Below are 27,756 nucleotides of genomic sequence, written 5' to 3'. Positions count from 1 at the left end.
TTGGAAAACCACTTTTTTTAATATTGTAAGTCATTTTCCACCAGAAAAATGCAATAAAATCGGAAACAATTTTGACTCCTGGAAGCTCAGGGCCGGATCCAGACACTGAAAAGGAGGAGTACCAGCCGAGGTTCCTAAGTAAAAAGGGGGTACTTGAACATCACTTGATTTTTTTGTCAATTTTACACATGAAAATGAAAAAAATTCCAATAAAAATTCAGGAAGGTGCAGACTGAGGCTTGAAAGTGGGGCCTCTAAATTGTCCCTCGCTTCAGTCGATTTTGTCCTTATTTGTAATGCACAATACAGAAGTCTAATTAAACTTAAACCCTCCGATTTTTACTAGTTCCCCCGAACATAATTAAAAAAAACGAAACAAATAACAATTTTAATTAGACTGCTTAATACAGTCATTCGCTATTCCATATCGCCTATTAATTTATCATATGATCAACGTATATTTTTGTGGCCAAGGTATAATATATAACAACGAAGGACACACATGATCTACGTGCTAGCAAGGTTAAGAAGTCCGATATTGTTTATATCTGGGACTTATTGTTAAAATTAATCGACACTATGGCAAATTTATAATTATAAAAGTTGAACTTTTCCTGACTGTACTGAACAATTTCCTTATACAGTTTAAAAACGATATTTTGTCCATTTATTTTTTATCCAGCCAATAAAACATGCATGCATGTATACACTCCATCAAATACATTAAAACAAAACGCAAAAAAAATTATATAGCAAATTTGTGTTCTGGGAACTTTTTCCACTTGCTATTTACTCTTTGTGGTAGCTACAAAAATATGAAAACCCAACCTTTGTTAGGTTACGAATTCCAGTTTTCGTGACGTAAAAATTGTGTATTGCTCTATTTTAGTCATTGGCTTTAAATAGAATAAAACTGGGATATCCCCTTTGCAATTAGCCATATTAAAGCGTCTTTTACACAATTTCTTGACTAGTACCAAGTATTGTGTTACTTAAAGATATGAAACTGTTCCATTATTTCAGAAGAATACTATAACAGCGTACCAAGGGTGACACAAAGCCAGGGAACCTCCCCAGTGAAATATCCAATCAGTTGAATGGAAAACGTAATGGAGAATGAAATCACGTGATTAATTTCGTGGCGTACAGGCTGCTTTCATAGCAGCTCAGTGTTGTGCGCCATAGTGTGAGGAACGGACGCGTATAGCGGCCGTCCGGTTGCTATCCCGATAGGCAATTTTATTTTGGTCATTTTCAAGATATAATTATTAGAAATGACCATTATACTTTTTCTTGTTGACACGAGTTCGTCGATGAATCAAAGAACTTATTTGGGGACTTCATTGATAGACATTGCAAAAGCTTCCGTTGAGACATTTATGAAGGTAAATTCCATGTCAAAGTCGATCTGTTTTGCTTTATTTAATTGTAAACTTTATTTTCAATGGCTTATTAGAGTTTATTTTGTCCTTCAGATCAGATCTCGAGACACAAACAGCAGATGGGATCGCTACATGCTGCTCACATTCGAAGATCCGCCTGCAAACATCAAGGTAAACAACGAATGACAGCCGCCGAGATGCTGAGGATGTATAAATTGAAACCGCGGATATTCAGCGTGATTTTGACAACGTAAATTAGGGCCGCCAAAACCGTTTTCCCGATAAAAAAAGTTTTAAGATAGGAGCTCGTTCCTCATTCCAAACGAGTCGCCATTTTCTCCTTGGGAATAAAATTAGTCTGGTTCCCTATACCGTTTTCGGTGTATCTTTCTTTAGTTTGCTTCAGAACCAGTAGAGAACTGTGGGTAATGTGAAACAAAGTAATTAGCATATTTGAGGCACTGAAAGGGAATTGTTATTGAGGTGCCTTAGAGGCTAGAGTTGGTGCATAAGTTTATAATAACTTAAAAAAAAATTAAAAACTCTTTTCATTGAAAAAAAAACTTTGAAAATAAAAAGTAAACAGAAACGGTGTATGACTGGAGTCGAGGTGCTAAAAATTTTTTTTAATAAAATATATTAGAGAAAAAAACTAATTGAAAAAAAATATTTATATTGGTGTTTTAAGTGTTTCAATCTTGACAGAATTTTTCTTTTATCAAAAAATCCTGACCTGCCATTTGACATATCCTTGTATTGGTAATGAGAGTCCAAAAATGTAGTTACTGTACAGTGAACATCATACATTGTTCATTAGTACTAAAATGTAATAATCATGATAAGCTATATGATTTGACCAAATTTTCAATAGTCCTCAGGTAAAATTTTAAAAAATCCTTATTATTGGCCTCTGGTATTTTTAAATTTAAATCATTGGCTATGTAAAATATGAAAGTTGGTGCAGTGAAATTCAATTGTGTCTTGTTTTGAAGCATTTTAATGTTTTATGAATTGGATAAAACAAGTACTTATTTAACTTATTTCAAGTTCCATTTGAATTTTTCCTGTAATTATTAATTTCAGAGTTGTAAATGATGTTAATTTATGCATGAAAGTTTTCTGTTTCAAGTAGTGCACCAAAGTTGAAAGTGGATGAATTATATCCAAGTCCATAAAATATTACATGTAGATACTGTTTGATTCCATTCAAAATTGTAACTGAGATTTCTACATGGTAATGTTAAGTTAAACTCTCAGTAAAAAAACAACAGCTGCACTAAAGCACATTGTACTACACTCACCCCTCTTTTAAGTGGTTATGATAGTTTAACTCATATATTTAAAAATATAGAAAACAATGAAATATAATAGGGACTTCCTTCAATAAAAAAAAGTGTTTTAGTCTACATATGATGTGTGAATGGATAAAGTGATATACATGTACCATAATATGGACTTTTTAAAAAATGATTCTACTATGAACTATTTCCTGTCAAGATTCAAACCTTCACCTGCGTGCATAATTATATAATTGGATCCTTTGAAGGAGACCTTTTAAAGTATCTAGTTTTACTTTTTTTTCAGGCTGGTTGGAAGGAAAGTCATGCTACTTTCATAACTGAGCTAAAGAATTTGAAAGCTGGAGGTCTTAGTAGTATGGGTCCCTCTCTTAAACATGCCTTCGATTTACTTAATGTCAACAGAATGCAGTCTGGGATTGATACATATGGCCAGGTACTGAAACCAATGGGTTGCCAGCATGACATGAAGAGCAGTAGTTAGCTTATTTTTTTTAAAGTAAAACAAAAGCGAACATTTTGATGTTTAGAATAACAGTATGGAAAGAACACAAAAAGCCATTTACAGTAATCTGTCTGTTCCTAGGATGAAAATGTTCATCAATTAGCCATCAACTAATAATGCATTTCAATTTTTAAACTCAGTGAAAACATACTTACAGTATACAGACATGGAGAGGGCATTTTTAAGTTGAAATAATTTTTGTGCAATCCCTTTGCTCATTACGCAATAAAGTACGTTCAGTATACAGATTTGAAGGTGGAACCAGTGAGGGGGAGGGGGACCCCCTTTTGATATTGAAAAAAATATGCTTTAATGTAATATTCTTTATGATGAAAAGCATTGAAAAATACTCTAAAAGCAAAAATGTTTAATAAATTGTAAGGCAAATTATTGATACAAGTGCACATAATGCATATTTCTTTACAAATTTGCTCCCCCCCCTTCAGTTTGCCCCCATCCCCTTTCATGAATATCTGGATTTTCCAGTGAACTGTTAATGCATTTCTTTTGCCTGGTTAAAGCATTTGGTGAACCAACACTTTATCACATCCTTCAACAAAACTCGCACCAGTTCCTAGGATCTAGTAAATCTTGACAGAGAAATATCTTGGAAGTGTACACAGAGCAATGTTCTGCTGCATATAATACCAAAAGCATAACAATGATGATTATACACATTGAAATCCAAACTCCACGCAGCAGCAGACATTCATTTCCTCTTGCTAACCACTGCAGGCATAATGCGTTTCGAAATTCTCATACATTATACAAATCAAACTTCGTTTTACCATTGGATGATGTCGCATGAAAACATACACTTTTTCCATTCTTTCATTTTCTGAGAAGTTCGACTACAGTGTCTGGAGTGACCTGGGAACATGCGACGCTATTCAGAGCTTGATTAAAATCATGGAGATTTTCTGGGGTAATAAAAAAGAAAAACTATTATGGGTGCCTCTCAAAAAAACTAAATGGGGTCCCACTGATTGATGCATACTTACTGATCTTTCATTTAAACGTGAAGAAGGATTGGCCACACAAGAATGAGTTTAACACCACTTATTAGACACAGTTGTTCATAAGGCTAGTAGAGAAGAGAAAAAAAATAGTCTTGTACAAGAATTCCTTTTCTAGAGTTTTAAGGAATTTGAATAATTTGGTAACTCACTAGGTTACTTAAAATGAAACTTTCACAAGTGTTCCCTAAAGTTTAAAAGCTTATGGCTAGCATGCTAATATTGTGGTGAATCCAGGCTGTAGTACTAATGAAATTTACTAAACTCATTAGTAGTATTTGATATTAGGAACATTATGCACAATATGCATTATGAGCAAGTAACAGCTATACACCATGCTGCCATTTCATTACCAAAAATTATAGGAAGAATATAAGATACCATTTGTACCTCATGTCATGGATTAATATTTTTCTAATTCATATAAGAATGTTATGTCATGTTTTTTTTAGGGAAGATGCCCTTACTACTTAGAACCAGCAGTTATTATTACTATTACTGATGGTGGAAAATTAACCACAACTGGGGGTGTGCAATATGAGGTAGGTGGAAATTTAACCACAAGTGGGGATGTACAATATGAGACAGCTGTAAAATTAACCACAAGTGGGGGTGTGCAGTATGAGGTAGGTTGAAAATTAACCACAAGTGGGGGTGTGCAATATAAGACAGGTGTAAAATTAACCACAAGTGGGGTTGTGCAGTATGAGGCAGAGGGTAAATTAACCACAACTGGGGGTGTGCAATATAAGACAGGTGTAAAATTAACCACAATTGGAGTTGTGCAGTATGAGGCAGATGGAAAATTAACCACAACAGGGGGTGTGCAATATGAAACAGGTGTAAAATTAACCACAAGTGGGGGTGTGCAGTATGAGACAGGTGTGAAATTAACCACAACTGGTGGTGTGCAATATGAGACAGGTGTAAAATTAACCACAACTAGGGGAGTGCAATATGAGGTAATTGGAAAATTCACCACAACTGGAGGTGTGCAATATGAGGTAGGTGGAAAATTGACCACAACTGGTGGTGTACAATATGAGGGAGATAATTAAAAAAGATGCCATATGTCACAGTGATGTAGGTTGATCATATAAATAGTATGATATTCAAGCAAAGTGTTTGACATACAGGACTTAACCTGCACATTTATATATTCAATAAATAGACTTATCAGAAAAGTGTATAAGTTTCTTTATCTAATTTAATGATTAAAAGTTGAAGTATTTATATAATAATTAAAAAGTAATCTTTGAATTAAAAAACATTTTAGTCAAATTTTTAATTTCGGTCAATTTTTAACTATTAAGGAGTCATAAATTGCAAACAAGGCTTACTTGGCTAGTAGTTATTTCATGTTTTATTTATAATCTGCTCACATTATAGGAAGTACAGCTCTGAACTGAGATCTTGTTTAAAATTTTACTGCTTGCTTCAATTAAAAAAAAATGCTTTTTATTTTTTTTTTCAGTTAAATTTACCAATGAATTCAGTAGTTCCAGGTTCAGAGCTTACCAAAGAGCCATTCCGGTGGGATCAGAGGATTTTTGGACTGGTTCTCAAGTTACCAGGCAATTTTCCTGTTGAATCTCCTCAGATGAATCAATACATTCCTTCTGCAGACAATCATCCCTTGGATGCTATGTGTGAAGTTACAGGAGGTATGAAAATTTGTAACTAATCTTAAGAGATTGCACCAAAATCATTTTTATATACTGGTTTGAAAATATTTTTCCTTCATTCTATATAAACTTAGAAACTATGGTAGGCTAATGCATTTCACTTTGCAAATTGCATGTTATGACATAAGACTTATTACTTAATATGGAAGTCTAATCTGTAATACATTTTATACTTCATGTTCTGGGACAAGTGGCTTACATGTATGTCCAAACTAAATAAACACATGCTAAAATTAAATGTATAGAAATAGGAATTGATCTAGGATTTCATGTTGGGGTGGCATAATAGAATTAAAGGCCATGTGAAGTAAGGTAAAAACATTTTTAGGGTTAGAATTAGTGAAAGAGTAATCAAGGGAACCAAGGTTATAGCGGTAATCAAAAGAATGTAATCCAGGGACAAAAACCAGACATACACAACAAAGAACATAAGTAACTAAAATCATACATACGAAGTAACAAAAGCGAATTAGCAACGCGGACTCCTAAAAACTGGGAGCATGGACCAGGTGCACTGGTAGGATAAGCGTCCTCTGCTTTTCTAGAAACACCCGCCGAGTTGCTCATAAAAAGTCAAGTCCGGGGTAGACAAACGAGGAAAGGAAAACCATGACCCGTTGAATAAATCAGTTTTCATGGTGCAGATGGATACACCATAACAATCCACGGGTTCATGATGACGACCATAAAACTTCTGTAGTGATGACTTCAATCTTGTAGCAACATAACCCTGTTCCAGAAGCCTATTTGTTAGAGTTCTAGCATGATACAAAAAGTCTGTGTAGTTTCAGCAAGCTCTGGCATAATGTATGAGTTGTGATATGAACACTCCATATGCAGGGGCGAAGAATCATTATTTCATACAAAAACAATGATTTTCTAAATTTCAGGGGGGTTACCAGACATGCATATCTTTTGATCTGCTTTGGTACATGTATCATATAAAACATATTCTAGTGTTCTAGGATTCCCATTTCCAGGTACTCAGGAAATTTGTTATTTTACTAAGTATTACCAGAATAACACACATAATGTCAAGTATTGTTTTCTCATTTGTAGGTCGTTCTTATGCAATATACACTCAAAAAATGTTACATGCATCATTAGAAAGTTTAGTACAGAAAGTTCAGACTGGTGTTGTTATTAACTTTGAAAAAATAGGGCCGGACCCGCCTCCCATAACTGATGGTAAATATACAAGTATCATATAAACTGTGTCAAACTGTACCCATTGAAGAATTTTATTTGTCAGTTACCTTGGTATCCAGTTGCAATATTTGCAAAAAATTATAACGAAATATTTCTGAATTTACTGCCTTTTATAACTATAGTGTCATATGGTTGGTAAAAGTAAAATGCATTTAAATTTATTGCATTGATATGGATCATAAGTTAATGAAGGTGTTCAGACATTCAAGTCATTTATAGTACTGATTTTTTTTTCAAATGCTGTATATTTTGTGTACTGAAGTTAGGTATGACATAAATGGCCTCATTCCGGTATATGCTTACATGAGATTGATGTAAAATACTGAATACAAATGTTCCAACGAGTTGTGTCCCTTATCCTAGGTCAATCTCCTTAAAGGTTCTTTTTTGAATTTGTAGGCAAAATGGAAACAGAAACAGACTCGAAAGGTTTGTCTTTATATACAGATCAACTTTTTAAAATAATCTTTTCAAGCTGTTAATTAAAAAGATACATAAATCAGTTAAATATACTTTTATCTCTGATTGCTTGTTTGACAACTGTTTTACATCACTATCTGATCACATTCAAAACCAAATATAAGTACACATTGCAGTTATAGTTTGAATCGCTACTTGACATTGTTCTGTTATGCATTTAAAATATACTTCATTTTACTCTCCAATCTGTAAATTTTTGCTTTATTTCTCCTCCCTTTCCAGAAAATCAAGATATCAACAAGCCAATTACAATACCAGTGGTGGAAGATGACCTTCAGAAATCTATTCAACCTCTGAATCAAAATCAACAACCAGCCATGAACAATACAGCATGGCATAACTGTAGGCGTCTAATATATGTCCCTAGATCAGCACAGAAGGGATACTCTGTTGGGCATTGGCCAATTCCTGAGGCATTTTGGCCTGACCTTTCATGTTCAGCATTAGTAAGTAAAAATTGAAGTTTAAAGGAACAAACTGAACAATTTGCCAAATAGCAAATTTTATTAGTATTATTTGATTTTCTTGGAGCCTTAAGAAAAAAATACAGAAAATAGATTGTTGCCGTAGAAAACTGAAGCAAAATAAGAAATGTCTGAATCTGCTTGCTCAGTTATATAGTTAAAACATAATTTTTTAACGTTGATAAATTATCACAAATGTTTTTCTAGCCTGCCAGAGCTGCTCAACCAGTTGTGAAATTCAACTGTACTCCTTGTGAACCAATGGTGATAGAGAACTTGCCATTTGACAAGTATGAACTTGAACCTTCACCTTTGACCCAGTTCATTCTTGAAAGAAGAATGCCAAATGTTTGTTGGCAGGTGAGTTAATTATTACAGCATTATTAATGTTTCCAAGAAGTATGGTATTATTGTTTATATGGTGATTGTAGCTATGAAAATTCTATAATTGATAAATTTAGTATATAATCCTTTACTGTTTTTCATAAAGAAATATGAAACAATAACAATAAGAATTGGCTTTCGGTGAACCCAAATATTTTGGCATTATATTAATATTAAATGAGTCTTGGGTAGCAAAAAATGTTTGCCATTGCTGTATGTCACCGCATTAATATTGCGACACTTCTCAACACTGTGACTTCCATGCTATTTGAGCATTCACTAGGATTAAAATATTTTGGAATAAGTATTAATATGAGGTCATTGCATATATTATGCATTAAATAGTTCAGTTAATCACATTTTTGTGGAAAATATACAAGGTTGCAAGGAATCTTTTCAAACTCTCACACATTTTTTTAAACAACACAATGAATTAAAATACATAAGGATTAGTGTAAGATATTTATGGAAATTAATGAATATAAAAAAGTGACAAGGGAGATAACTGTATCTTTGTTTCAGGTGTATGTTAGTAACAGTGCTAAATATTGTGATACAGGTCACCCGTTTGGTTACCTGAAGGCTAGTAGTACCCTTACCTGTGTTAATCTGTTTGTGATGCCATACAATTATCCTGTTTTGTTACCATTGTTAGGTAAGATTTTACTAAGTCTTTGAAACATCATAAGATTCATCAGTAAAATATATGTGGTTGCTTATTAATGCCACACAATAACGATTAAGCATAACAGAGAATGTAGTTGGAATTTTGCTTGAGTGGAAACAGAAAGTTGAATTCCATCACATGAAACAGTTTACTCTTTTACATCAATTTTATGTTATGGAATACTTTATTTGAAAGTTAAATGAGGCAGTTTTATATTGTTTTGATCCATAAGGAAATATGTTATCGTTACTTTGTTTAAAATCCCTTTGATTTTGCTCTATGATAATTTTTAATCTCACGCCAATGGAGCGAGAATGAAAATTATTGTTTAGCTGCACAACATGTGATGTCACATCGCACTTCACTGAAAAAATTTTCCTGAAAGACACCTAGCAGCACTTATAAAACTTACATATTTAGGTGAGGAAAACTGAAAATAAAAGAAAAATAATACTTTTCAGTTCAGCAAAGCAGCGATAAACAGATTTATTTAATATATTTTCAACTCACAGGAGTTTCTCATGCTCATCTTGTCGCGGTGAAGCCACTTGACGAAAGAAAACGTGAGAAATTCCCTCTTGTTGAAAAAATATTAAATAATCTAATAAAGCTTACTATCGAGAATAATATTACCACTATCACAAATTGTAAACAGGAATTAACTGTTTAGGCCTTATATTTAATAGTATCCTAAATAACATAATAAGTGTTACTTTACGCCTTTAAAATACAGGGATGATTTTATGATGTCTACAAACAAAGCAGAAATTGGCAAAATTGGAAGTAAATATACAGGAAAAAAAGAATCGTAATGGTAAAATCAGAATTTTAAAAAGCGGAACAAAATCATCCCTGAAAATAGTTGCGGTTGTAACTTTCAGATACTGTTTCTCTTTCAGATGAATTATTTAAAGTACACAAGGGAAAGCCTATTCCTAAATGGAGACAGCAGTTTGATAACTACCTCAAAACAATGCCTTCCTACTATGCAGGGGTAAGTTATGATTTGTGTAATGTATACATAAGTTAACCATATCTTTGACAATGTAGAGTCTAAAAAATCTATTGATGTAGGAATTCAATACATTCACTTTAAGTCTTTCAAGTGTTTTAACTTTTTCTATGTCCATTATCTTAATATAGAAATCAACGAACTTGTTTAAAAGGATGGTAATAGCTATAGTTCTGCTTGTTTGGACCTTGCATTAAAAATAGCAAGTATAATAAGTGCAGAAGTTTTTGTCACTTGTGGTCTCTACAGGAAAATAGTATGAAACACAAAATCTAACAAAATGAAAGTTGGAATGAAACTTGATCAAAGGCATTTAAATTGTTTACAGCCTTTACGGAGGGCATTGACTCGTATGGGAGCCCCTAACCTGGTGCCTGATAACATGGATAATAGTCTGAGCTACAGTGTCATAACATACCTAAAAAAACTGAAAAATCAAGCAAAAATGGAAATGGACAGACTAATAGCTGGAATTGGCCAAAAAGTTCAAGCTAGTGAAGGGATCAAAGTAGAGCCTAGGTATGTTATATCTGACCTTTAATCATTTATATACTTGCCCATTTTAAAACAGATTAGTATATTGTGATCAGGATATTTGAAGTCTCTAGTAGTGGGGTCTTAATGGGAGGTTACTGAATACAGGGTTTCTCTAGGAATAGTGTTTCCTTAGTTAATCAATATCAAAATAAATATTCTCTGGCATGTATGGTGATCCATGGAAAAATGTGTAAAGACCTATTCATCCATAGACAGTAAAATTAGTTTATCTCGGTCTTGGACTGTGAAACATCAGTTTTTTTTTTTACAAGGATATGTATACATCAATAGTCTTAGTACCCTCAATAGTTTTAGTGTTTCATTCATTTGTTATATGTTGTGATTTCAGACACAATATTTGATAACTATTGAGCATTTGGCCAAAGTGAAAGTGAATGTAAAATAGAAATTAATATTAATTGTAAAACTGTATTCGAAAAACTTAAAATTCAGCTTTTTTTAACATTTTAAACTATTTATTTCCAATTTACCTTGGTGTTAGATATTCTCTCATACAGCCCAAGTGAACATGTTAAAAAGTCCTTGTGTACTGTAAAACATCTTTTTTCAAAGTGGAAATATTAGATATTGAAAAAATGTGTTTGACAACTTTTTTTTTCATCGTTACTAGAGTGAAATGGAGCAATGTATAGAACAAATACAATGTAATAAATGTAACTTAATGTATTTTTAGAACAAAGACTTCAGTTTTACAAAGGAAAGATTTTAATCAGTTGTTACAGAATTTTGGTGATAATATGCAGAGTTTGAAACAAGAATTAACAGAATACAATACTTTTACTATAGGTGTCTCTGATAAAGACATCAAACCGCAAGTGTACAGGTAAGTTCTCATGATTGCTAAAAACTATAAAGCAGAGGCTTTTTTTATGTTTCAGTCTCCTTATTTTTCAGGTATATGGTTTGCCTTTTTCAAAACTACTTTATCCTTTTTTTTTAATTGTTAAAAAATGGGTCATGTTTTTTTAATTGTGAAATTTGGAATAATGGTACAAAACCTTGATTTTTTTAGTTAAAATGGTCAATTTTATAGAAGATATCAAGAGATAAACAATTGATCAGTGTATATGTCTTACTGTAACAGCCCTTAGGGGAAGCAACCTTATTTCTGAGGTTATTTAAGGCAAACAATATCACTGGTTTAATATTTATTCAGAATGTATTTTGCTCTGGTAGTCTCAAAAAAGCATATAAATTTAATTTCCTGATGGTTTTCCAGTAAACATCAGTTTAGAATTTGTTAACAGACTTATCTTTTAATATTACTTGAGCTGGGAAATTTTTGCGTGGTGTCTGGTTGTATGCAGCTTTAAATTCCAGATGATTCCCCAAATCTTCAATGAAAATATTCATGACAGTTTCATTTTCAGTAAGGTCTAAACGTGGAAATGGCAAAAATGAAATGTAGTGAAAATTTAACGTTTAAGTAGTAGTCGTAAGAATCATGCAAAATCTGAAAAATGTGATACACCCCAAAAAAAGGCTACATATTTTTATTTTTGTAGTTAAGTTGTTTTATGGGTCTATATTATGAAGTTTGTAATTATTCATTTCAATCTGTCTGCTCTTAGGAGATAATCAACATTGAAAATCCAACAGATTCTATTGTATTTGAGTGTCATTTGCAGAGTTACCCTTAATTTTGAACTCTACAGTTCATTCTATATTTTTTATATCCTAAGAACACTGGTTATATGAAAAATCAAACGTTAACTTCTGTTTACTATGGCAATTCAAGCAAAATATCAATAATAAAACTGTAGGCTTTTCACCCATGAATCACATTTTGCACAATTCTTATCTGGAGTGCCTCTTAACTATATTCAATTCAACTATTTCCTTACAGCCTTATATTTTTATAATGATGATGCCACTAAGTAAAATGTCAGTTTTGAATGTTTTAAAACATTCACACATATCACCAGTATTAAATCTTGACAACAGTACTGGTGGTAATTTTTTCTTTATTTAACTATTAACGGGTGTAGTAGATATGTCTAGGAGAGTTTACCAGTCCTAAGACAAGGCTTATATATGTGTTAATTGTTTTCATTATGTTATGTATCAGAAAACTCAATATGAGGTCAAGAATCAGTTTGTGAGTTATTGCTGCCATGCTTGGAGACCTACAATCCTCTTAGTTTTCAAAGCAGTTGTAAATTTTGTAATAATTTAATTTTAAGAACTTGAGTATAATGGAGAACATTTTTAATGCTTTTTAGAAATCCTTATGATATACCCAGGAACAATTTATTAGATCAAATAGCCAGGATGAGAACAAACTATCTACAGAAATCCTATAGTTCAACAAAACTGGTAGATGAAGGTGAGTGAATTGGAGTAATAAATGAATAGTTTTTGTGAGAAAAACACTTTCATATAACTACTACACTGTACATGTATATGCAAGTGACATTGTTTAATGGAAGAGTTATTGTACAAATTGTAATTGTTGTATTACAAAAATAAAATGGAACATTTTGCTACTTTCAATTCACATCACATGTGCTATAATTTATACATATGTTGTACTGGAATTTAATTGATATTACTTGAGGAAACAATCGTATAAGTTAGTATATATAAATCAAGACAGCTGAAGTATCAACGATTTATGACACACTTTTGAATTTGAATAGCATAATATTCTTTGGTCTTTTTTCTGTAGATGAAGCCCATAGTATACCTGTCCAACAGATGGGTAATTATCAAGACTACTTGAAAAAACAGCCACCTCCCCTCAGAGAACTGGAAAATGCTCCAGCTCGTCTTCATACATTTGGAAATCCATTTAAAGTCAAAGTAAGCGTATCTGTATATGATCTTGATTGGAAGTTTTTTTTACCTTGTTTGATATGCTACTACATATTATTGTATTGTTCATGATTATATAATCAACATGGATCACCAGTCTGTAGTAAATCGATTGATCACCTGGTGTATTGTTCATGATAATACATTGTATATTCAACATAGATCACCAGCCTGTAGTAAATTGATTGATAACCTGAGGTCTATGTGAATTATTTTAATTTTAATATGACTTTTAACATTTGGTATCACTTACCACAGTCAGGTCAAATGGCCACCCCATGTAGAACCAAAAACACAGTGAACCTAGGTCTATGCACACATATTTTGCATTGTAAATGCATAATATGTGTGTATGTTGATCAAATGTAGTCAAAATAAAGCTGAGAATGTGTAATTTAAATTCACATTTGTAATTAACTACAAAAGTGTATTAAATATTGTTTATGTGTGTGAGTAATTCGCTTCCATGCTGTCAGTTAGCAGACAAGAGTTAAAAATATGAATTTTCAGTTTTTTTTATTCAAGCAAATTTTGTTTAAAACTTGTACAATCGTTGTACCATTAGTATGATGATTTTTAGTCTTATTTTCCTAGCTTTGCAATGGTATGCAACTTAAAGGTGTCATTTGTAGTGGGAATTCACAGTGAAAATTACTTCTTTAACATGTAAAGTAAAGGAAACTTTTTAATTGGTTAGTGAGACCTTAATATGTTAAGTTTATCAGAGTGTTGATAGAAAACAAAACACCTCTTTGATGTAGTAGAATCATTGTAAAAACCAGTTTATGACTTAAGTAGCAGTCTTTATAAAAATCAGACAGGATGTGATTCATGCATGACAAAAACCCGAATTCAGTTTTATTTCTTGTTCAGAAACAACTATGGACCACATAACCAGTCTTAGTTACACATTTAAGGGTTGCACTTTAGAGATAAAATTTATATAGATTGTATATGAAATTGGCACTTTGCAAGAGTTATTGTTCTTGAATTGGTTTGATTTGGTTGATTTTAGTGGGAGATCAAAGTGAAGTTTTCTCAAAAGTATCAATCTAAATACAGAAAGGACTATTGTCACTTAAAATATAGCATATGTAGACCAAAAAAGCAGTCTGATCCGTTGGTTTTTTTACACTGTGAATCACCTTACCATAGGCAGTATCTGAATTTTATATGGACTGGTACTTAATTGTTTCCTATGACATTGGTAATAGTTGATTGTGTCAGTAGTGAACAGTAGTGGTCTCAAAACCTTTTTTGGAGGTCATATTAGAATGAGATATTGAAGCTTTGATTACGTATTATCTGAGATGATTAGTGAATGCATAAATTTTCATGACAGATTCGAAGTAGATTTTAAAATGTATAACTTACATGCATCAATTCATTGTGATTTTTGTAGGAAAACTTCAAAATGGTTGATGAAGCTGATGAGGCAAACTTCGGTCAGCAGACACCAACCAAGAAAAGGCAGCAACAAGAATCTCCACCTTCATCTCCTGGTCCTCGGAAAAGGAAGCCTGGTAAGAGCATTCTTAAGGCAAAATTACGAGGGAAGCACTGCTCCCATGAAATTGTCTTTAGAAGTTCTAGAGATCACAGAGTAAAAAAAGTTATTATATACTAAATTCTAATACTAGTTTGTATGCACATACAAGCATCTCTTTGTCTTATGTATCATTGTTGACTCTCCAGTGGAGTAATATCAATATATTTATTCATACAAAAATTTAGTCATGATGATGCCATATGTAGATTTAATGCTATTCACTTAAAATAATGTATCTTTCAGGTCCACTACCACGAGATTTTAAGTTACAAAGATCCCCATCATTATCATCATTAGATACGCCACCGACATCACCTATGTCCATAGCCTCTGATATGTCCATGGATTCTATTGTTTCCACAGGTAAGTTTATGTTAAAAATTTCAAAGCCATGAAGGACAAAGAAAATTTGGAAGGATTTTAAGTGACGAGGAAAATTGTGTGTCTACATTTAGATGACTGTTTATTGATTATTTGTATGTAGTAGTAAGGTTCAGATGAAACTTTGCATGATTATTTTGCAATTACTGTATTTTGATGATTACAATGCACGTTTGTGTATCGTACCCAGTGAGTTTTTGAAGGCCAAAACATGTGAAAAAGAAGTATTTTCCAAAAATAGATTGCAGTTGAATATTGTTTGTGCAAATATTTTGCACTTGATGGGTCGATTTATTTACCTTGTTGCTCTATTTCCTACAAATATGTGCAAGAAGAACCTTTTAATCACTTTAAAACATTATGTAGCACCATAAATTGGTAATTTCAATTTCAAATCATGAACAAATTTTCACTGGATGTATGAAAATGGCAAAAATCTGAAAATTCGGATAATTCCAGTTTTGGTTTTATTCGAATTTCGAGATTTTTCATTTCAAAACATTCTTTTAAGGATGAATATTGTTGGAAATATTCAAAATTTCAGCTCCAAAGGCATTTAACGAGGAGGGTTTGACAAAAAAGGAAGTTGTTACTCGTCGGTTTTCAGTGGTTTCTAATCACTAATTAAATAATTAAGTTTTATTTTATTTTTTAAATTGTGTACAACCTTTGTCATATGTATTGATGCATAATTACAAACCCCATGCTCTGAAAATGATTTCTTTATAAAAAATGCAACCAAATATGGTAAGTGCATTAGGATAGATAAGCTTTTCCTTTGTTTTACAATGACTATACATGTATGTATGAATAGTGCTTCCATTTCGTCGGCTAAAATTTTCAGTCTCTTTTTGAGTTCCAAATAGACCAGCTAATTTAAATGTCCTGTTTATATTTTAAATATTTTATTGAATATAACATTAAAACACATATGTATCAATATAATAATCATTTCTTTTAAATGTTTGAAGAAAAATGAGCTTTTTCATGTTTAAAAAAGATTTACTTTACTAAAGTCATTGTATTGATTTATTTACCCTTTATATGCATTACATTACAAATAACTCATTTTCAGGATGATAAATCATTTTAAGTCAGATATTGGTGGGTTCAAATATGGGTCCATGTATTGATGTGCTCAAATATTGGTCCATGTAAGGATCTGGCAGCCAAATATAAATAGAAAAACTTAATTGCACAATGCTGATATGCATTCAATTCAATGTCAAACACAATTGTCATTTTTATCTAAATGCACTAGTAGGGTGTTAAGAAAATATACATGTATAAATCATTTTTTATTTGGAGTTCCTGCAAAATATTTTAGGTAAATTTCATTACCTTTTAACCAATCCGAAATGATCTTCCTAAGCCATCCTAATCTATTTCTCTAAGTATGTTGGATGAATTGCAGTAATAAAGAGTTTCGAGTAAAGTGACATAGACATGTACTCAATGAACTTAAATTTTGTAGATGAAGTTTTCAACAGTGATACTGAAGACGAAGACCGATTATTAATTGTCGAAGAGACAGACAAGGAAGAAAAACAAGCTAAGGCATCTCCTACTGTGAACAATATTGACCATTCGTCTAGCAGTGTAGAAAATGATGAAGTGATAGAGACCATGAATCATAATAACAATGAAGTGACTGTTTCTACTCGTGTTCGATCAATACATATTGATAAAAAAGAGTCACTGATATGGATGCATAATACAAATCTACGCCAGGATCTCTGTAAAGAAATAAAAAAACCAGGAAGAAGTAAGTTTCTAGAAGATGAATATAACAGCTTAAAGATTTACTCAGTTAAGGCTGGTGTTAGGTTTACTGAGGTTCTAAATACATTTACATGTATACTGACCTATAGAAGTCACAATACGTTTACATGTATACTGACCTATAGAAGTAATAATACATTTACGTGTATACTGACCTATAGAAGAGTCATATTTTTCTAATGCAGACTGAACTAAATATTTGTCTTTACAACTTTTTTCTTCCGTGACAGTTACCATATACTAAAATTGTAAAACTTATTCTGCAGATTTTTGTGGGTATAAAACAAATCGTGATTAAACATACAAACATAACAAACTTTTTTTGTTTTTGTGATTGTCTAAGTGTTATTATGAAACAGGTAAAAGGATACCATACCATGTTTCACAGTATATTTAACCTTAATCGTAAAGATTTTTCTTTATACATTTTATTGTTTACTCAAGTCCCTTATGTGAGTTGTCAGAGATACAAAACGAGTTTGGTATGTGTGAGATAAGTTTCATTAACCATCGTTCTTTTTTCTTACTGTTCTAATCATGCTAATCCTAGGGCCATTTAGGATACTCAAAATCTAGGCAAAGTGATAATTTGTTGATATTTCATTTCAGATTATGACAAAATATTTAGTCTACTCAACACAGTTCAGGGCCCATCAGAGGTCAAATGTGCTTTCCTTAAGGATATTATTCATGAAGCTGCCAGATTCAAAAAGAAAGTACTTATGAAAATGTTGGAACAGTTTGAATCAACTTTACTTCAGTCAGAACCAAAGAGGAGAAATGGAACTTTCAGCAATTCCTTTTCTTCAAGATAATAGAAAATTTTTTTTTTAGTTTTAAATGTCAAACAATGTCTTTCATGTTTCTATACAGTTTAGTCCTATTTTTTTACTTCTGTCTTCCACATTCTGTAAACCAAATTTTTTAGATTACCTGGCCGTAGGCCATGTGAGCTATTGCCATCAATTAGCATCCATCTGTCATTTGTCATCGTCATTAACAATTCTTCAAACATCTTGTCCTCTGAAACTACTGATTGGATTTGGATGAAACTTAAGATGATTGTTTCTTAGAGTATCCTGCACAAAGACTGTTTTGATTTTTTATCGGTGAAAAAACATGGCCACCATTACTTAAAATAGAACATATGGGCCAGACAACAGTTTTTAGCATATATCTCCAAAATTAAGGTTTAACCAAATTCTGACATGGGATAAATGTGTTCACCATGATGAGATCTATCCGTGACATAATTTTGGTGAAAATCTGTTGACCATGTTGTAATAATTGCCCTTTTTTGGACATTATTTGCTGTTTTTGATGTTATTACTTTCAAAAATCTTCTCCTCATAAACTACTGTACAAAATTCAGTGAAAGTCAGTATTTTTGTTTTTTAGGGTATCTTCAACAAAATAACTACTTGGATTTTTTATCGGTGAAAAAACATGACTGTGGTTACTAGAAATAGAATATATGGGTCAGACAGCAGATTTTTGCATATACATGTATCTCCAAAACCATCAGGTTTAACCAAATTCTGACATTGGATAAATTGACCATTTGGATTTTTTTATTGTTGAAAAAGCATGGCGGCTGTTACTAAAAATAGAACATAAAGGTCGAAATACAGTTTTTTTGCCAATAAATCAAACTTGATTTTAGCAAAATTCTGACAGTTATATTGTTCACCATCAGAAGATGGACCTTTGCTGAAATTTCCAAAATGATTTGTTGCCTGTTGTAGGATTTATAGCCCCTGAAACAGATTTTTGTCAGATGGTGATGACAAAAGATCATTCTAGGGGCCATTTTTCCGCTAATGTTACTTCAATGATAATTGGTGTATATAGTAAACATGGTTTCCTGATATGATTGGTGATGATGAAAATATTGGATAGCAATGGTTTAACTTTCATTTTATGTTCTTTTTCAGCAAATGTATACTGGGCTAATGCCCCCTCGGACCTGGTGGAATAACAGGGCATGGGGGACCCCTGCCCAAATTTTTTCCAGAGGTTCTAAATATCTTTTGAAGGCATTTCCAACATTTTACAGTGCTTTAAGTACTCTTTTGAACTTACAGCATTCATCAGTATATGCTCTTTTTCAGCAATTATTTGGCAAACATGGTGAAAATAATGTACCCTTTATTTTTACTCAATAGGGCATGGTTTGCCAGGTGATTGATTCAGGCTGTTCGAGAGCCTCTTGTTTCAGGTACTTACATGTTTTATGATGTCAGACCAATTTCCTGGGTTGTAATTTTGTGACTTGCTGATTCTGAAAACACAATCAATGATGAACAAATTTAATTTTAACATTTTTTTTCACACTTTGGGGAAAATAAACCTCTCTTGAAAATAATTGAGTTCTATGGAGATTACTTGAAACATCTATTTTTTTCCAAACTGAAACTTGTTACACCAAAAATTGAATTACATACTGTGAAAGTATTGTTCTTTGTGGGATACCAATTTTCATGGGTTTGGTTAACCACAAAGTTTGGTTCCCAACAAAATGGAAATTATCAATTACTAGTATGATAAAGTTGTCAAAATTTAAAGAATCTATGGACTGATAATTTATCCAAAACCATGAAAATTGGTACCCATGAATAAAAGAACTTTGACACTAAGCAGTTTTGATCTCTGTTTCAGCATGTTCATAGGTCAAAGTTCATAATATTCTTTGCAACCATATGTTCTTTGTTCCAGAATAGTAACATTGCATTGATATATTGGATGGTTTTCCAATTGTCAAACTGCAGTAAAATTTTAACCATAAAAAAGTTGTGTTACATAGTATTCACATGTTAAATGCTACAAATCCAAACCTTGTGTTGTTTTAGGTTCAGTGACCATTCCCCACAATGATATACTTCCTGTGAAAGTACTGTTGTTCGTGGGGTACCAATTTTTGTGGTTTTCATGGGTAGGCCAAACCATGAAATTTGGTTTCCGAAGAAAGGGAGAATTCCATTGATGTGTATAATAAAAACATCAAAACCACGAATTGGTGAAGATGTGTTTCTTCTCTAATCCACGAAAATTGGTATCCACGAATTAAAGCACATGTACTTGCACAGTATTTGCAAGTAGTGGATATGAAAATAAGAACATGAATATTATACTTATATTATATTATACCTCATGGATTAAAGGGAGATAAAATTTGACTAAACTGTATAGAAAACAAACGGAAAATGCAACATGCCAATTATTTGTTCTATAATATTTGTACTTTCATCATTTTGTTTTATATTGTTAGTCTCCGATTCATTGTACCTTTTTTTTTGAAAATAAAAATTTTCTTCAAAGCCTTTAAAAGGCTGTTTTTCGCCAGACTTGCCAACTACAAAGGAGTAGAATAATTATAACCTATGTTATGACTATTTGTTTGTTTGTTTTCTGATAGGTCCTGTTTTCATATTTCAATGTTGATTAACTATTTGAATGTAAAATTCCAATGTAATCTTTCTTAGAAACATTTCAAAATCATACTAATACTTGCACAATCCTTTACAATAAGTGTTGCAAGCCTTTTTGAAGTATTTTTTTTCAAAATGGGTAACTTATGAGTCATGACAAGAACTCTCTTCCAAATTTTTAAGCCCAACAAAATTTGTACCAACATAGCCATCAAATTCATGGCTAAATTTATAAAACTCGGTAAATCTGTCCACAAAAATAAATTACCATTAATTGTATGGACACTAATTAGATCAAAGCAAAATAACTGACACCCCTGTTTGGATTTTCATGGTTGAAGGTGAAATGACAGAAATGAAATACCATTATCACATATGCATTAGGTTTTTCTTCTCAATATAAAGCATTCAGATTGATTACATGAAAGATATAAAAGTGAAAAGAACAAGCCAAGATAAACAGACATAACTATTGTCTTCTTATTTAGGTATATACAAGGTTTAACAGGAAATGTATAATTGACACACACTGACTTGTGCCAGCTCTATGAACTTCTTTTGTGTTTGGAATTTTTTAAAATCATAAATGTATAGAGACCATCCTTAATACATGTATCACATTAGCTTGGGTTCCAATTCATCAAATCAATAGTTTTTATAAAAGTATAAATAAAATTTTTTAGACTCTTCAATATGTGAACATTTCAGATTGTTATATTCTCTGCATTATCACTAATTTTAGCAGATCCAGTGGATCGTGTTACGCTCAACAAAGTTATAATTATCTAAACTGGAGCAGTCAGTCCCCCCTTTTGGAAATGCCACTGCTTATACACATAACATCACAACATACCTACTGTATCAATAATAGACCATGTACACCCAGTTAGTCTTTCCTAAAGAATGTCTTTCAATGAGAAGTGAATACAAATGGTCTTTATATTAAAGTTATAAATGGAACTCTTCTGCATACAGGTAGCACATACCAGAACATTTACTGAATTTTGGCCTACTTAGCTGGGAAGAGCTTCTAGTGGTTGGACCATACAACCTTACCTCTTCACTTTATTGGAAAATTTGTTGATTTTATGCAAAAATTTTGTTAAAGCTTAGCAAACAATACCACGGAACAGCCCTTACAAAATCACTTATCTCCCCTGCTTAGTAATACAACAAACTTGATTGTGTTTACTTTCTGGCTTTGTGTTTGGTAGGTTTATTGAAAAAAAATATAATTTACTTTATGAGAAAAAGAAAAAAAACTACTTCAAAATAAAAAGTCAAAAGGAATGGAATTGATATGCTTCTGAATTTAATGTAAAATAAATTTGAGATTAATACTGTAATCTGATTGGTTAAAATAATTTTGTTATATCTCAATGAAAATGCACTTTGCACAAGAAACAATATGCACATGGAAAATTTATTATTTTTCAATGGACAAAATTTTTATTACTGCCAATTCTTAAATAGAACTATATATATTAAAAACTAAGATGCCATGTAATTTATTTTTGAAAACTTCATTTACTGAAATGTTGATTTTAAAGGGATAGGCTAGGGACATTTTTTTTCATTGAATGTAATTACTTTATTTGTTTGGACCAAACTTTAATTCTTTTATTTCCCCTCAGCCTATGTCTGGACCTGCTTTTTCATTTGAAATTGATCCCACGATTGCACCCTTGATGATTTTTGTGATAAAGGAAATGGAGGCTCTAGCTCCTCAACAGATATTTATTTACAGTGCATACAGTGATGATGTTCATGGGATAGAGTTATGGTAGTCTTCCCTTTCTTAAATGACTATCACCTTATAAACATTCTTGGGCATTTCACTTGACAACTGAGGCAGAGATTTTAACTTTTATTGACATAGATTTAAATACTTTTGTAATGATAAACAGTAAAGATAGACAATAACAGCATATTGATTCGATTTAAAAGATATATGGATGAGGCTTGAAATTGGGGGTAGACAAGAGGCTTCTCTGTGTTTATTCCTATTTCAGCCACATTCACATTTTGTTTCATTACACTGTTATTGCTATACTGTGAACCTTATCATGTTTAAATCATGTTTGATTTTTATATGTATTAAGTTTTTAACCTACTATAGGCCTCCAATAGTGACACTATGATAAACTGGTATTTCATGCACGGGTAGGAACATATACTGTCACTGAACATATATCATCAATAAATATAATGTCAATGCATTTTGGTTGCTCAAATATACTCCACAAAAAATGTTAAGGGTCACTTAGTTTTCTTCCTAATATTCAGAATTTGGATTTCCACCATTACGACAGTGATTTTAAACGTTATTAAACTGTCAATTTTTTATAAGAGGATTGTTTTTATTGTTATAGTGATTAATTTATAGAATTTTTTACCTATCTGCTGATAATAATAAAATTAAATTTATTGAATTTTCTATAGTGGCCCTGAACAATTGCATTATCAATATCATTTGTCCAGTTAACTTTTATAAAAAGTTCATAGGGTGATTGTCATTTAATCAAGTGAACCAAGTCTATACCCATCACATCATTGTATGTTCTATACTTCAAGGTCTGTTTTATTCAATGACTGTGATATCCTGAACATTCCTATCTGAATACCTTCTATTTATCAGAAAGGTATCATTGTGACTTGAAATAAGGGATCTTTGAGCTGAAATAGTCCATTACTTTGAATCTTAGTAAATTAGTTTAATGTATATAAACTTACTGTGAAGACATTGTGTGGTTGTTATAGTTTTTTTTTTTATTGTTATATCGATTTAGGTTGTACTTTTCAAAATAGTTTAGTATATGGACAAAGAAAATGCTAAATATAGGTTCCATAACTTCAGATTTTTTATAACTGCAAGTAATTATTCCTATAAAATTGTTTCACAATATTTTTTCATTAGAATTTGTTTTGTTGGAGAAATTGTCTTGAAATTATTGGCTTTATCAATGTCAATGAAAAAATTCTTATTTTATTTCATGGAAGGACTATACCACTAACAGGTGAACTACTATTTTTCTGTGGCACCTTATTAATTAAGTGTAAGTGTATGTAAGAATCTGGCAAAATCAGAAAAAGCAGAAACATGCATGTCAAAAACCCACCAATCTGACAATGTAATATCACTCAAGAATACTTTTTCTTTGAAAAGACCATTATTACTCTACATACTGGCTTTGTGCAGAAATTTTTCAAAAGAATCTTAGCAAAATGATGTTTTTGACAGTTATCTGCCATCGAAATGCTTGTTTTCATTGCACTTCAATGAAATTGTAACTCAATGGTCCAGTATAATATGGAAAAACTTGTCTGTTTTTTTTTATTCTGATGGTGCAAATAGTCAAATTACATTATCAAAATGATGGTGGTTTTCATACCAAGTTTCAACCACTGCCCAATTCTTATGGGGACTGACATTTAATTACAGTGTAGTTTGTACTTATTTTGGTCTTTCCAATTGAACACTGTTATTTGCTAATTTTTAATTCTTTATACATGTGTTTTTATTGATACAATCTCAAAAAGATGATTTCTTAATAAAATAAGAAATTTTTATGTGTTTTTGTTGTGCCAATGTGCTTTTCGACTAAGCATTAGGAGTACATGGTTTGCCCATATTTTTTTCTGTGTACAGTTTACTTACTAAGTTATGAGTGGAACTGTAAAGAAGTATTTTTAAGCTTGTTTGCCAGAACTAAGTTCACCAAAAAAACAAAAAACAAAAAAACTTGAAATTGAGCTTTTTTTTTTTAAATCTTTTCAATAAAAAAATTTAACAAGCTGTCTAACAATTTTGACACGAGAAGGCTTTGGTAGGACTATCATAAGGATCATTTCAGCAACTGAAAGAATTTGGCTAAACCAAACAGTTTTGGAGATATTAAAAGGCAAAAAACTACTGTCTACTTTTTTCTATTTTTAGTAAAGGCAGCCATATTTTTTTATAGAAAAAAAATCCCCACATCAGTTTTATGCAGGATATCCCAAGGAACATTCATACCAAGTTTGGTTCCAACTGGTCAAGTGGTGTCAGAGGAGATTTTTGGAGGAAACAACATTAAAAATGGTAAAAATACATCCAAAAAAGGGTAACAACTCCAACATGGCTTAGGAGATTGAAATGAAAATTAGATCATAGATAGATCTAATCATGCTGAATGCTGAACACTTTTATCTAGTGTCAGAATTCGGCTAAACCTAACGGTTTTGGAGATATACTTGTGTGCGAAGAACTACTGTCTGACCCCAATGTTCTATTTTTAGGAATGGCGGCCATGTTTTTGGACAGATAAAAAATCTAAACACAAATTTTGTGCAAGATACCCTAAGGAACATATGTGCAGTTTCATATAATTCCACTCAGTAGTTTCAGAGGAGAAGATTTTTGAAAAATGGTTAACAGACGATGATGTCAACGACAACAGACACCTAATGATGGCAATAGCTTACATGGCCTTTGGCCAGGTGACCTAATATGGGACCAAAACAAGTATTTTCCTGAATTTTGAGTAAAAGTGAATGAATCCCTGAAAATGTACCATACCCCCATAGGTTTGCTAGGATTGATTTTTGGGGTTGTGCATGTTTGAGTAAGAGTCACTTCGATTCTGGTCAAATTCTATACCTGTGTCAAATATTTGTTCATAATAAGCTTGAAAAGTGTCCATACAGTTCCGGATTCCACCCGTGATTTATATATATATATATATATATATATATATATATATATATATATATATATATATATATACACACACACACACACACACACATATATATATATAAACATTTCATTGATTGATTATGGTTTAACATCACATGACAGATATTTCATGCATTTCAGCACAACAACTGACTAATCGAACAGGCCCTGCTTTGTATTTCTCCAACATGCTAAGAAGCTAGCTCACAGAAGCAACAGCCCACAAGAAGGCATGTCACGCCAATCAGAAACATCTTATTCTAACTCCCAGCCAACTGTGGTTACTCTGTGTGTGTGTGTGTGGCAGAAAAGCAGTGACAACCAATTTTGGTTTTACTTTGCTAAGGATTAAACCCACAACACTTTGCACTCAATGCAAGCCTGCTACCCTCTAACCAACCAATCTAGTGACCAATCACACCAAAATTTTTAATTGGGTTTAAATAGCAGTTTAGAAATATGTAGAATCTTTCCTTGCAAATACTTGATTAATCTATTCCTACAGTAGCAACAGTTATAACTCTGAATACCTGTAGTGGCTTTTATAGCGAGTAAAATAGTTAACTTCATAGGATAGAGTTGGCCTTCCCTTGACTGTATGACCATCACCTGAAATGTAGTCTTAAAGGTAGCTAACTAGACAATTGGTAAGAAGAATTAAGCTTTCTTACAGACATGATTCAAATATTGATGGTAAATAGAAATTTTTTCAAGGAAGATCATTTGGTAATTTTCATTTAATCATAAAAAGACGATCTATGGCACGCCAAAACCACATTAATTCAGATAGTATGATTATATCATGGATAAAAACATATTATCTGAATTAATGTGGTTATGGCACACATAATCACCAAAAAAAAAATGAATTCTTCATTATCTTCAGATAATGATCAATTGAAACTGCTTAACATAGGTCTTTATGAAAAAACTTCTTTTATATGTAATTATCTACAGATGTAATAAATTTATTTCATGTCATTTTGCAAGGCCTTTTCTGAATTAATCAGGCAAATAATTCATTACCCCTTATCTAATTGACCAATCAAAGCTGTTCCCGTTTTTCAATTTGACAATTACAGTAAGAACTGTATTTATAAAATACAGTTTAAACCTCAGTTGTCTATCTGTAAAATTATTCATTCCTTTAAACCAATTCTTTTATTTTTTTTTAAAAAGTTTATGAAGATGATGCAAAGTGATATCAATAGTTAACACAACCAACAAGGACCTAAATGTGGCTCAATTTATGTATTATTCAAGTGGCATAATTTATGCATTACCTATTATCTTGATATAATGATAATCAAACTAGTATTTCATTAAGACCTATATATATAAACTTTAAATTAACTGATCAATATCTGGAGATAATGAAGAATTCAGATAATTTTTGTGTGATAATATGTCCCATAACAACATTAATTCAAATAATATAATATTATCAGTCATAATAACATATTATCTAATAAATGTGGTTTTCATGTTCCATAACAAACTCTATACCCCAAGTTTTCATTAGCTGTATATTGTAATATAAACTTACAAGCCTAAAGAAATATCATAAACTGCTCCCAGTGAAAAAATTCTTTATAACAATAAGTACATGAAAGATTCCTGTTTTAATAAAGTATTCCTTTTGGTGTACAATGTATTTTGTGAATGACATCAACTTAGTTATATGTATATAGACATCTCTAATTTCAGTCAAGTCATCCAAAATATCTTGGACAAATTTTCTCCAATGGGAAGACAATGCTGAGAATGTCCCAAAATAATAAAACATTGAATTTGGAATAGAGTTGGTCTTCCCCTGATTTAAGGAGGAAGACCTAAAGTAAGGAACATAACTCTTACAAATCATTGGAACATTTGTATTCAGCATTTTACATGAATCTCATGTAAGCATCAGTTTCAAGAGTTATGTCCCTTACCCTAGGTCTACCTCCTAAATTAGGTAATAACTGGATAATTGACAACCTGTTTTAATCATTCAAATGTCATTCAACATGTTCAATCAAGAGAACCCTGATGCTAACTTCTGCATTGTATGAAACCAAGGTGGAAACTGTGAGTGACAAAAAATAATTGAGTTTTTATCATCAAAACAATTATACCAACCTGACAATTTATGTTCAGTGCTTATGGCTTGTACTTGAAACCAGGCTTGGTAGTGAAAATTTATTTTGGTGAGTTGATATGGAAAGTTGCCTGCAGATCTGACCAGAAGAATAAGAAAAAAAAAATGTTTCACAAATTTACACTGTAAAAAGTTATTCTCCAGTGCTGTGTACCTGTTGTCTCATAAGAATATGTAAGTATTCAAGACATTTTTCTACATGAAAAAGAAATCAATTTAACCTGAGGTAACATTAATTTTACTTTAAAGTGGCCGTCCTATTTTACTTCTTAAAAAAAATATGTT

General features: G+C 31.8%; 1 protein-coding gene and 1 long non-coding RNA gene across 2 annotated transcripts; one reads left to right on the top strand and one right to left on the bottom strand.

Annotated features, from left to right (window-relative positions):
- Positions 1–1,132: 1,132 nt before the first annotated feature.
- Positions 1,133–20,513, top strand: LOC148625344 (integrator complex subunit 6-like). Its single transcript, XM_088568785.1, has 19 exons — positions 1,133–1,385; positions 1,476–1,553; positions 2,967–3,116; positions 4,654–4,743; positions 5,676–5,865; positions 6,946–7,074; positions 7,495–7,524; positions 7,798–8,021; positions 8,247–8,399; positions 8,946–9,078; positions 9,990–10,084; positions 10,431–10,621; positions 11,334–11,483; positions 12,883–12,986; positions 13,329–13,462; positions 14,877–14,997; positions 15,267–15,386; positions 16,879–17,169; positions 17,796–20,513. The coding sequence occupies exons 1-19, from the start codon at positions 1,275–1,277 to the stop codon at positions 17,999–18,001; spliced, it is 2,700 nt and encodes an 899-aa protein (XP_088424911.1). The 5' UTR covers positions 1,133–1,274; the 3' UTR covers positions 18,002–20,513.
- LOC148625343 (uncharacterized) lies at positions 19,418–27,591 on the bottom strand. The gene is made up of 3 exons (XR_015919898.1): positions 27,453–27,591; positions 25,862–25,940; positions 19,418–19,467 (listed from the first exon to the last, which is right to left on the bottom strand). It is a non-coding gene; the product is annotated as an uncharacterized LOC148625343 (long non-coding RNA).
- Positions 27,592–27,756: the final 165 nt, after the last annotated feature.

Source organism: Perna viridis, chromosome 2, assembly GCF_037379345.1.
Source record: "Perna viridis isolate PV_CMFRI_1.1 ecotype Kerala chromosome 2, ASM3737934v1, whole genome shotgun sequence".
NCBI classification, from domain to species: Eukaryota; Metazoa; Mollusca; class Bivalvia; order Mytilida; family Mytilidae; genus Perna; species Perna viridis.
Note: the sequence above shows the minus strand (reverse complement) of the source record. Positions and strands in the feature narration are given on the sequence as shown.